The 13548-nt window shown below is 30.6% G+C and overlaps 1 protein-coding gene across 6 annotated transcripts in view; it reads right to left on the bottom strand.

Annotated features, from left to right (window-relative positions):
* Positions 1-13548, bottom strand: part of RIC-3 (RIC3 acetylcholine receptor chaperone) — a 36484-nt gene that overhangs the window by 4754 nt on the left and 18182 nt on the right. For 4 of the 6 annotated variants that reach the window (XM_074138774.1, XM_074138777.1, XM_074138780.1 and 1 more), the window contains 2 exons: positions 13026-13129; positions 295-663 (listed from right to left, as the gene is read on the bottom strand). In XM_074138774.1, coding sequence (XP_073994875.1) covers positions 295-663; positions 13026-13129 — 473 coding nt within the window. Of the gene's footprint in view, positions 1-294; positions 664-8149; positions 8233-13025; positions 13130-13548 lie in introns of all 6 variants that reach the window. The other 2 variants (XM_074138776.1, XM_074138778.1) reach the window with 1 other exon arrangement.

Raw genomic sequence — 13548 nt, 5'->3', positions numbered from 1 at the left:
TCACACGATTTTTTTTTTCATTGTATATAATATGTAATTGACAAATTACACTTTTGTTTAAATTGTCAGTTTATTTGGCTCTTAAATTTATAAGATCCAATAATAGGTAAGAGAATCACGTTTGCTTCAGACTTCCTTATATCTTCGTGTATTTTTTGATTCAGTATTTTGAATTTTTGCATTAGTTTACATGCTTAAAGATTATTACAGTTGTTTAACAACTACTGCACTTTGCGGCAAATCTCCTCCAAAAAAAGGAGTAAAATAAAATAAAAAACATAAATAATTACAAACCTCGTCTGGTAATCCAATTAGCGAGAGTGTAACTTTTGCTGATAATACCACAGGTTCTTCGTTGTCTTCAGAAGGGAGTGTTTGTGTTTGTTCTTGGCTGACCAACAATTGACTCTGAGGTGGTAACAAGTTGGGTAGATAGAGTGGCTGTGGTGAGATAGGACGACTAGCTGGAGTAGCAGGTCTACTGGACGGTGTTGGAGGCCGGGAGTACTTGCCACCCGTGGAAGAACTTTCTGTCATCTCATAGCCAACTACTTTTACCACACTACCTTTAGTTTGCGATGTGTCTATCGTTTCTTCTATTTCAAAGTCTTCTATTTTATCTTCTGTAGGAGTGTCGCATTCCTTCGTATTATCTTCTTTAGTCTGTATCACACAAATACATACACACACACACACACATACACACACAAATATTAATTAACAGTAAAAATACATCTTCATAAAATTCTCAATGGAATAAAATAGACTTCTTACATCCTTAAGGTATGCATTCAAAAAATCTACATCGCCTTGCACTAAATTAAATCAAAATAAATAAAATTTTCATTGATAACTGAAATAAAAAAGGGGTAATTGACTGCAAGAGAAGTTTTTGAAGAATATTTCATGATGGTTGGTACATCTAGAATACTTTTAAATAAACCGGTTGGAAAAAACAAACAATGGTTTTATAGGTAATTGAAACAGTTTGATAGAACAGTAATGGAAAAGGCATTTAAATTTCAGAGCTAGAGCTATCTAGTTTTGACGGCAAGGGGCAAAAGTTCCATTTATTTAAAGAAGAATTTTATCATCGTTAATAATCATTAATTGATGGTAGATAGGATCTTGCACAGTACAGAAATTTAAATTTTTAATTGAAGGGGATGCTGCATTAGGCAACGAAGAGGTAAGAAAAGAGGTATCTGCAAACGTGGGAAGCTCTTATAATAAAGTTTGACAACAAGAGAAAAATTGTGAGCAACCGAAATGGACTTTAGGAGACTGCCAGATTTTTGAAGATATTTCGAGAAGAAATAAAAGTTAATCATTCAGTAATAAGAGACATGTTGGGAATAAAGGAAAACCTTCTCGTGATGATTGAAAATTGAAACTGCAGTGGCGTAGCCTCTTAAAAAAAAGGGAAAAGGAAAGAGTGTACCAATGTTCACTAGGCGAAAGAGAATTGAAAGAGCCTTAAGAATTAGGTAAAAGAGGGCAGAAAACTAGGAAGCCCAAAATAAAAAGAAAAAAAAATTGCTTAGATGAACTCAATGAGAGTAAGGCTGGAAATGTCTCTCAGGATAAGAGGCCCACAATGGAAGTGAATGGAAAACAAAAAAAAAAATAAAGCAGAGTCTTCCCAAGTTAGCAGGATCAAATAACCACTTTTAATGGAGAAATCTGAACAAAAATAATAATAATTAAAATAATGAAAAAATACTTTCTTTGGTTACAGGAACATTTGTTTTCCAAATACTATAAATAAAATAAAGGATAGTGACTACATTTTTTATATATTTTGAATTAAAATGGGCTTTAAAAAAAAGTACTATGATGCTACACAAAAATAAAAAAGAAACACCTTGGCTATTTGAGACATCTGTTTAATAATTTCCCAAAATTTATTTTATGTTTTTGTTTTCTTCATTCATGAAATATATTGATCAAATTTGTAATTTAGTTTTGTCTTGAAGATTAGAGTAAAAAATAAATTGTTTAAAGTTCAAAAATAAAATGGTAGGACAGTTGTATAAGAGTGATCGACAAAAAATGCACGAAAAAGTAATATGTTGAAAAACATCTAACGATGACATTTGGATATATTTTCCTATAAAAGATAAAATTCCCCAGTTTTCTTTAAAATAAAGAGCTTATCCTCGATTATAAGTTTTTTATTAACTCCTTAACAAAACCTTACAGCTCAAAAAGTTAAATACTCGTATAAGGGTTGAATATTCGACAAAAGATACACAAATCATTCTCACTTCAATTCGAAATTTTAGCTAGTTACAAAAGTTCTGTAAAAGCTTGTGCATTTTTTAAAAATTTGTTTCTAATGTTTAATCCATTTTCCTAAACTAATTTCTCTTACTATCATTGGGGCTTTCTAAATACTGTAACTTCACGTTTGAACAATGTTTTCATGAATCCCTCACAAGATATTGTAACGAAGTGACCTTGGCGCCGACTCTTGGAAGGGGATGGAACCTATGGTTCGTTGAGGGGCCGCTGGGAGGGGCTAAAAAATGTCGGAAGTCTAGACTTGACCAGGGCCAGACAGAAAGGCCTAGATTGTTCTGGAAGTTTCTGGCGTACACTAGAACGTTCCACCACTGTATAAAAACCAAATGAGCGGCCCCAGTAAGGGAGTTTTTTCAGAGTTAGCCAGTTAGGCGATTAGTGAGTAAGTAAGCAGTTGAGTTGAGTTGTGTTTAGTTAGGGCAGTCGAGTATAGTGCAATTCAGTGCAGTGCGGACCAGCAGACAGTCGTTGAACAGTTTTTGTTGTGTATTTATGTGCTAAGTGTGTAACAGTAAACTGTTGTGACTGTAGTGAATGGTAAATGTAGTGAATAGTAATAGTTGCTAGTAAATGTTAATTTACTTTGCTAATAAATCAGATCTGTTACAAGTTTAGCGAGTTTTATTATTTACGAACCCACATATTAACTAGTGGCAGTCACTAGTTGCAATTGAAGTTTTTCGAATAGAGAAAAGGGAAAAACTTGACAATATTACAGACACAAAAATCTATATTTTTGGACATTTTATACTGGATGTCATTTAAGTAATTTTACCGCATTAAATTTTTATTAATATTTTGTAGAACTTATTAAACGTTACAGACCCTTTTGCTGTCCATTTTCAACTACAAAATATTTTTGTCTATTGAAGAGAAGCACTCCATTTAATTTAAATTGATTGTAACAAGAGGTATCAAACTATTATTGCACACGTTATTAATATAATCAGTTCAGAAAAATGGGGAAAAATTAGAAACAAATTTATATGAAACAAGCTTTTTCTAACTGGATGAAATTACAAGAATGAAATGTTGGGTACTTGCTAATTTTGTCCATTTTTTCGTTAAATCAACCCTTTTACTTAACTGTCTTAACTTTTTAAACTGAAAGTTTTTTTTAAGGAGATCCCCTCCAAAGAACTGTTCATATCAATCACGCCAAACATGATTTGATTGCTTTCTCTTTTTTAGTGTTTTCTTTGGTTGAAAAGTTTTATTCTCATACGTTTTATGGTTATTACGAAGAGTGTGCTCAAGCAGTTGTTCGAGACACAATGTTACAAAGGATTTGTGCAATGGTTAAGATAGATTTAGGGAGTAGAAAGCCACGGTTTAAGCACTGGGAGAACGACGAATGAGGTTCAAAATACGCTCAAAAACAGTTTGTAAGTTCATACAAGCTGTTTTGCGAAGTTTATGTATTCAGGTAAGTTAATAGTATGTACGAAGGATGTTGGACGAAAATGGTAGTGCTCGCGTAAATGTCTGCTGAACCCACTCACCAAAGAAAAAATTACGTCTTGAGTTCCGCTCATTTAGACGTAGCAACGATAGAGTATATCGTGAATGCCTAGCCTCCAGGAATCAGTCAGGTGCAAAATAAGTTGGTGAAGGTTAGAAGAGATATTAGCCGCCAGCATGTTTATACCTAGTTTGTTTCAAACCGAGTTGATTAATGGTAAAATCTCAAATAAGTAGGGTGTTCCTTTTTCTTTGCACCTGAGGATATACTAATAAAAAAATATTATAAACACAGTAAAACACGTCAGTAGGGCATAAATAAAAGGTATAAAATAATGTAAGCATCTTTGTAACTTCGAAATTCCTCCCTGATTATAATTATATCATACTTATAATAAATTCTAGTAGATTTAAAAATAGATGTAGCTAATATTTAAATAAAACATGCAATAAACCAAATAAATAAAAAAGAATCATGCACAAACACATTAAAAAATATTTATTTATATATTTGAAGCTAAGCCTAAGTTTAAAAAAAAAACTACTGCAGTCAATTTTACTCATAAAATTGCTAAAGATATTTAGAGTAAATATATCAAAAAGTTTCTTCGAATAAAAAATAGAAAAAATCAATTTAAATAATTAAGAAAATTTGTGAAAAACAAATTGGACTATCTTTTAATACAATAGTTATTTATTTAAAATAACTGAATAAAAACTTTAAGCTTTAAAATAACTTTAAATATACTCATTCATTATATTAAGGTAATTTCAATGTAACATTTGGGGAAAAAACCTAGAGTAAGGAATTGAATATTTGTTGTAATGTGCTTTATGTAGATAAAGTTTTGTGCAAAAACACGAATTAATTTTGGGTGTGTGTGTTGTTCATCATTTTTATTTTTAAAATTTTCAGAAAAAATAATTTTTAATTTGGGTCTGGATTCTGAACAATATATAATGTTGCTTTTAAAAAGGATATATGATTTTTCATCGCAGAACCCCTATTAAGCCGGCGAGAACCAACTATGTCCCAATATAATGTAACAAATTATATTTATTTGCAGATAAACTAATGTTTTTGAATAAACATTTGTATTTTGTAATTGTAATAACAATTTGAAGGAATTCGTGTTTCTTACAAGATTTTCACTTTCTTTTATTTTTCATTTTTAGGTAATTTATTTTATTATAGGTAACAATGCTCGCATAAATTTAATGTCATTTAACTTTGTGGAAAAATCTATCAATAGAAAGCACTCTTAGTTATCGAAATACAAGTTGTTGCGATTTTCTCGAAAATAGCTTAAAAATTAATCGAAAGTTGAATGGCGAATTCAATTTAATGTAAGTTTCTCTAACCTGCACAAATAACGTAATAGGCACTTTATTCAGAAAAATTCCAATTTGTTGGAAATTGGTGGACATGAACATGATGTGCGACTTCGCTGATTAACTTATTTCATCTTGAGGCTTTTTTTTTTAAGTTAACATAACATTTTTAATACGATGCCAATTAATAACATTCAGCTTAAATTCTAAGTTTAAAGAAAAGCCGGGTAAAAAAACCTTCAGAGTTGCAGTAAAAGAACTTTGTATTTCCTTTTTTTTTAGTATAATTTTTGAAAGGAGTTTTGGAAGCACAAATCTGGAAAACTATTTTATGCGATTGCGAGCAGAAGAATTGATAAAAATAAAAAAATCTGCTCAACACTCGTTACCACCGCATCTGATCCGGGCCAAATCCGGACGCTAAAAGCGCTTTCTTCTTATTATTATTTTATCCCTAGTTTTTCTCGAACATAGTACAGTATCCCAGCATAAACTATTAATTGGAAGGTTCTTAAGGAATTGTACTTTTAGTAACCCTCTCTAGCCGTGTAGGAAGAAATGGATTAGCCACTTCTTCTGGAATCTTCTAACAACTTCCCTAACACTCACCCATAATATAGATAGAACTGCAGAGATAGTTGATGTGCATGTTACTATTTTTGGATCAGCGTACTCACGAACTCTAGCTCACCCAATTCAGACCATGGAAGCAATGGGCTGAGCTGCTATCTGGCATGAGAGAATGGCTATCCCTAATTTTCGGCTTTCCAATTCCTGGGATTTTCCTAGTTTTTAATTTTGGAGATCCTGAATATTTAGGAAAGGAATTATTGAGAAAGGATAAGGAAGCTCCCAAGAGTTATACAGCTCCTGAGGGTGCTTTAGGGTGAGTGGGTCTCAACCGGCATTAGTGAGGGATAATAGTCCCACTTGGCCACAGAGCAGTTATACCGATAACAAAAACAAAAAATATCCCTTAAATATGCTAACAAGAGATACAAGATGTAAAGCAGTTCCATGTTAGAAAAAAAAATCAAACGTACCGAATTATGTATAAGTGAAAAAAAGCTCAGACCAGTGCCACTTCACACAATTGTTTGTTTACTTTATATTAACACTTTTTCTTTAAAAATATTACACTCTTTTGGCTCAATTTATTCTAGAATTAAATTCAAATAACTTAAGTTCAAACATCCAAATGAATTAGTCATTAACGTCAATCAGAATTGGGCAGAAGTTATAATTATTTTTTAAATTATAATTCAATTTTTAAATTAATTTAAATTATGTTACTGGGCTCAGAATGATTGTTTCAGCATTCTCACTTACTTCCGCGTGCTGAATTGGCAGTTTTTGGTTCTTAAGTATTTATGCAAAAACCTTGGCATCGTTTCTGAATGTCTTGTACTTTATCTGCCTTTTGTTTGGAAAAATACTGAAAGGAAATTGTGGAAATAAAATGCATTAGTTTTTAAATCGGTGTGACGCTAAGTTTTTATATTAAATAAAAAATACATTTTTCACTGCAACTCGCAAATATTAATTTTTACAAAACAATTCAAATCTATTAACAATATTCTTGCAGGTACTGTGGAAAAGGAACATATTTAATAATAAATCAAGCCACCTAAAAGTTAAACGTTTGAAAATTATCGAAAATTAATCATATCAATATGATACCACCGGCGCAATACCTTTTTAGTAAACAAGTAGTCTAGGTTCAACTAATAAGAAAATAATTGTTTCAAATTTATTTATTAGTTACATTTCAAGTTTATAAAATTTATGCATTCTTTAAAAAATTCTTGTCCCATAGAAAATGAGCCGCCTTAGATTTATTTTCTCTATAATCATTGGAAACGGTGTAAGTAAAGATATGTATTTCGTGCATTCCATTTCACGGAATATTTTAGATTTGACGATGCGCTGACAATGATTTGATCAAATAAAATAGAAAAGCCTTTTAAATTTCATCGATGAATAATCAATTAATTTCTGATAAATTAAACGAACATCGGTAAACTTATGCACTTTAAAACGCCAGAATAAAGCGTTTATGTTTTTAAACTATTGAATCAATATTCTATCGCTATAATTTCTCTCACCAGGAATGAGAAAATAGGTAATATACGGTCAAATATAACTATCTCAGTTTTTGTACAAGAGAGTGGAGTTAAATCCTGGGAGAAGCGAAACGTTTTATCCTGCTAGATTAATAAAAGTTTATGTAAAATACTGTTTTTTTTGAGATTTTTTTTTTTATTTCACCCAATTTACAACAATGAAAAATACCAACATAACGTACGCCTATATTTATTATTTAAATTTATATTCAACACATTTTATATAACATAAATAGATATAAAAGCAAATTGTAGGAGTTAATTCTTTTTCGCTGCAGTTTCTTGTTTGGCTTTGTCACAGCACTAACAGAATTCAAAGTTTGAATAACATGTATTAATCTGGATGCGCGATTTTATGTGATAAAAATAGATGTCTAGAGATTGTGGATTGTACCCACTAATAGACTGTGTTTTGGCTAGTAGTGTTTTTAAACGCAAGTTTCCAGCGCGCATTAACAACAGCAAGTAGGTAAATAAAAGTCAATGCAAATAATAAAATGGTTAAGAGCAATCTATTGTTACATTATTATAGTTCATTCAATTTTTAGAATTAAAATGTAAAATTTATTTTAATAATAATTTCAAATTAGCCTCTTAAAGTTTTTTTTTTAAGCCATTAGATTTAAAACAAATTTAAACAATTTTAAATGAAAATAATTTAATTATTTAAAAAAAAACAAACATTAAGTTGGACATAATGTTTTGAAGAAATTTTACAATGAGTTATTATTTACAAAATTTATTTGCAAATGCATTTTTAAGTGCATTAAGTATGGAGGGCTAGGAAGATGAAATTTTTGGCCAAATGATCGATTCACGCATGCTCTAAATTTGAAAAACAAAAATATTATTTTTTTCTGTCAAGCCAACAAAAAAAAAAAAAATAATAACAAATTTTATTATTTTGTCTTTTCTTGAGTAGTGTGTACCTCATGTAGAGTAGATGATAGATTCTCATCTGATCGTATTTGTTTGTTCACCTCTTCGACGAGTCCTGTGATGGCTGATACGACTATGCAAACAGAGTCTAAGTTACTGCACGATACCAGCAAATATAATTAGGATTATTTGTTTGTTTTTTTTAGCATATTTTTAATTGAGAAACATATATGTATTTGATATTTAATATCTATCAAAAAATCATTAATTAATTTGAAGCTCCCAAGGAAGAAAAAACATCTAAGGGTCAGCATAGCTGGATTCGAACCCGTGACCTTCGCGTTGGAATCCAGTATTCGCTAACAACTCAGCTAATGCCTTCCTTTTGATGCTTAAATTCCGAATTTGAGAAGAATGGAGTAGCTGAAAGTGGGAACTTCCTAATTTTTTTCCGTGAAAAAACCAATCGATTTGACTTTTTTTGGCCATTTTTTCTTAACAATTCAGTTTTAATACGTAAATTTCTATTAAATATAATAATAATTACTGGCCACCATTAAAATAATATTAACTATATTTTTTCTTTAATCTTAATAATGAAAAACATGATCCTTTAGTACCCATTGAAATGCATACATTGAATACGCTTGTATGAAATTTTGCCTGGCCAGAAAAGAGATCATCGCACAAAATATACACGTTTTAAATAGACCATTACGGAAAAAAACAATTTGAATGGTTTAAGTTTGCACAGTTGAGCTTTAAAAATTAAAAGCAAATCGTAGGTGCGAAAATATATTTTAAAAAATGCCCAGGAAATATAACTTATAATTAATGTTATTATATTTACTTCCAACTTGAAATTATAGCAACACAGTATGAGATATTTTTTCTAATGAATAATCAAATAACAAATCTCTACCACTGTACTAAGTCTTGTACACATTTTTCGATAATAAGGATTAGTTCTATCGCCTACATCAATGCCTTCTCTCCTGCTTAAAACAATTATTTCAGAAGAAAACAAAATAAGTGAAATAGTAGATTCTACATTGCGCTGAAAAATCCATAAAACATACAACCACTTCAGAAATATCTAAACTGATAAAGGAGTTATAGTTAAAAAAAAAGTCCAGAGCATGATAGCATTCCATCTATAGTTATTGAATATCTTTCGAAAAAGCAGTAATAGTATCAGGTTCAATTTCCAATAATTATTATTAGTTATTTTCCCAAATCTAGGAAAGAAGAAGAAATTGACTGTATTCACAAATTAGGTAAAACAAAAATTAGGTTGCAAGTCAACCTTAAGCCGTGTCCCCATTCTCGAAAATTGTTTGGAAAAGTTCCGAAATTGAGACTATCTAAATGCTTAACAAAAAAAATTAGTCCTGAAGTTCAATTTGGATTTACACATACATGAACTAATGAGAATAAATGAACTTATCGTAAATGTAGTTGAAAAACAAAAATCTAACCCTGTTTCAGTCTTCTTGCATTTCCAGCGAGCATTTGACAAGGAATGACACTTTTAAGTTCAAAATTAAAGCAAGCAGAAATGCCTCAATATCCATCCTAAACTAAGAAAACCTTTTGCTCCTTTCTAGACGACCGAAATTTTAGAGTAAGGCTTAGTAAGTATGTCATTACATTCGACGTTCCTCAAGAAATTATGCTCTAGCCAATGTTATTTACATGTATGGTATCCCTCATCAACTTCTCTAACACTCTTTGCAGATGATACGGCAGTATCCTTTCAAAATGAAAACGTTATCGATGCCCGAAATATTCTTCAAAATTACATCAACGATCTTCTTAAATACCTTTACAACCTCCAGAAAATCACTTCAAAAGTATTTAAGGTGAGTACAAGACCCTGAATCGCTTACTTTTGGATGTGTACATAATGCATGGAACTCCAAAGACAAAGTTGTAAGCTATCTTAGGGATCCACTTAGATAGGAGATTAATCTGGAATACCACATAAATTAGAAGTTGGACGAAGCGCATGCAAGGTCTTATTTACATTCTAACCATTAATTAACACACAAACTGCATTAAAGGCTAAATGTTTTATAATATAGTATAAAAGTATTCTCAAGCCACTTTATTAAAATCTAAAATCCAGAGAATACAGTTGTTTAAAAATAAAGTGGACAGAATTGCCTTGGATGCTCCATAGTTTGTGAGGATTACTCTGGCTTCAAAAAGATTTGGAACTACCACACTACCGACAATTTATTGTACAAAAATTTAGAACCTGAGTTCAGCATTTCAATATAGGTAGATCATCCGATTCAACTCGTTTAAAACCATGCCTGACTTAAGACCTACTGATACTACAGAATGAACTGTTATTTTGCGTATTTTATAAATCAACTCTTACGGGGGAAGGGATTCTTACTGTTCACTGTGGGTGATGGACGAGAGAACACTGTCCGGAGGCCAGCAGTGTACTGCAAAAAGCTCCAAACGCCAAAGGCATTTTTTCAGTGTTAGGGCTTCCCACAATCTTATCACTAATTAAGCAATAATATAAATTATTTCAAAAAAGTATAACCATTTGTAATGTAGGTCTAATGAAATAAAGAAAATAATAAAAATATATGAAGAAAAAACTCATGAAAAGATTATTGCGTTAAATCATTATCTCTTTTTTTGTTAGTAGATTGCTTGGGGACATTTTATCTTACAATAAAATTGAATGAACCAAAATATGTATGAATGGGTCTATGGAGGACGTTGAGAATGTACGTTTGAACGAGAGACAAGTGAAATAGTTAATTAAGGTTAGGTAAAATATTAATTAGAGAATGTACAATACAAAAGCCAGTTAACTACTTAATACTTAGATTTGCATATGTTGTTAAGAATGAATGTGGCAAGAGGAGTTGGTACTTCTTATCCGCTCCACAAAATAATAATAATAATTTAATGTATTTATAACAATTAAAAGAGTATATATCTTTAAGACTGGAGAATTGTGTATTTATGATAGTGCCAATTAAAGTGGAGGCAAATATATTCACAAATTTATACAACCAGTGTGAGAAAAAAAAAAAATTGAACAAATTATTATATCGTGGTGCAGGGGAATTCATAACTGAACCATGAAGAAGAATTCCAATGATAAAAGCTCGGTTAGTTAGTAGATTTTCCTTTGTGGAACCCAATCTACTTTCATATTAATACTTTCATTATTAATCAATATAAAATTTTAAATTTCTAGAAAAACGATTGAGATTTGGTCTAAGATTTGTAATATAAAAACAGTTGCTCACATGGAATGACCATTTCAATTGATGCATATACATGAATATAATAATATTAAATGAAATTAATTTAATGAATAAAAGTCAGTGGAATATAATGCATAGTGAGTGAAATTATAAAAAATTTCCCTTAAAGACTCATCTCAGTCGTTTCTATCAGCAATATTTTGTCAGGTATTAGTCCTCCCAGTGTTATATTGAAATTTCAGAACATAGATAAATTAAATTTAAAATTTACATGTGAATATATAAGTTTAAATTAGTACATTTAATGTATATTTTGTTATACTTTAGAATTGTCTCGTAATTCACTTTTACAAATAAATCTTCAAAACATCAAATTTAATTACAATTATTTAAAAAAATTTAAAAACTGCACCTAAACCTTCTAAATCTATATACTACTCTCACAAAGCAAACACACTGCACAGAATATCGGCCGAAAAAGTTGTCGTGTTTTTAAAGTAAGGTCTGTTTTGAAATTAATGAACTCTAGGTAAACCCCTAAATGGTACTTCACTGTGATCTTTTGTAAAATTACTCTTTTTCTATCTATCGGCATTTGGCTACACAATCAGCATTTAAGCCCTTTTCATTTTATCCATAAAATTCACATTTCATTTTTTCTGTTTTACAACCTAAGTAAAAATAAATGTTATTCTTTAATTAGAACTTTAGGTAAAAAAAATCAACCGCGTGAGAGTGCTTAGCAATTTGTTATATTCAATCAATCTATTTTCCCTTCAGCGGCTTTTTGAAAAAAATAAAAAAATTATTCTGAAGAAGAATATTAGAAAAAAATATTGCGAAATCTTAATTAATATTATTGAAGAAAAACGTTTACAAAAATTCAGAAGTAAAACAACGATACTTTTTTGAGACAGTAACATTATTATACCCCACTAGAGACCCTAGAGGAAAATTATTAGGGCAAAACCTTCTCCTGTTGCCTTTCCAGGTACTTTCCAGATACCATCTGGTGACTGAAGGAAGGGCCCAATTAGAAAAGGATAACCATCACCCTTCGGTAGTGCTCTTTTCGATAAAACTATCGACTTTCCGATGTTGTTCGAGGTAACAGCTGCATTCGGCAATTTCAAAAACGGACCTTACTTAAAAATAATAATTAACTCCAAGTAATTATAAAAAAAACATTGTACTAATCAATAAAAGAACAATTTAGCAATTCATATACAATATATACAAGTGGTAAAAATAAATTTATGATTATTGTGAGAATGAAAGTATAGTGAAACGCAAGTAAAATACAAAAATAACAATAAAGGAACTGCAAATCCGGCAATTAACTCGCAAATTATAACTTTACTAAATTTGTAACATGCAAAATTCTGAACGAGCAAGTAGTCTTGAATAAAGAAAAAAGTGTAATAAAATTTCAAATCACAGATGAACTATATTCAAAATAGCTACAATTTCCTGTGTACTTCATGTCTTTTAAATATATAAAACGAAAAGCATTAAATTGCCTCTTGTTGGATAAATTATCGCAAAAAAAATAAAAGTAATGATCAACGAAAAATTGGTAAAACATTTTGACAATCCTTTATTGAAAAAAAGGATTGATTTTGGAAGAGCGGAGCAAACTATATAAAAATGCATGATGCATATACACGTGGGACATTTTGAGGGATACCTCAAGGGTGCCATAAGGTAGTGACTTCATCTTAGCGACGATTCTCTCCATTGCCTTCTCAGTTTCTTGTAGTCTCTTCTTTAGCATGTCCAGTTCGAGATCTCCTGTAAATTTTCAAGCCTTTCCTTCATCTTCAACATCTTTATACCCGGCTTTATCCAATAAATTTATTTGACCCTATCGCTGAAGCATTGTTGTTAATATTTCAATACTGGATTTTATCAATATGTTTTTAATCCTTGAGTTTTTTTAAAGAACACTATTCAAAATTAGAAATCAATTATTCGGTTCAGATTGATGACAGAGAAATATGTTTAATTCTTGCATATTGATGTTTACCCGGCATTATTCCAAGTAGGAATGAAACTTCGAAGTCTAGGAAGCAGTTTACCCCTTAATGGTATTTCATTAACCATAAGGTGTTTCAAAAACGTGGGCAATGACCAGACAAGAGATTCATTTATGGTGATGCGTAGAACACTGCATACACATTTATGAATGCATTCATTGATGAGAATAACAG

The sequence above is a fragment of the Rhodnius prolixus genome, unplaced genomic scaffold (genome assembly GCF_049639745.1).
Source record: "Rhodnius prolixus isolate KJV_2025 unplaced genomic scaffold, Rpr scaffold_11, whole genome shotgun sequence".
NCBI classification, from domain to species: domain Eukaryota; kingdom Metazoa; phylum Arthropoda; class Insecta; order Hemiptera; family Reduviidae; genus Rhodnius; species Rhodnius prolixus.
The sequence above is the reverse complement of the archived record's forward strand: the minus strand, read 5'-3'. Positions and strand labels throughout refer to the sequence as shown.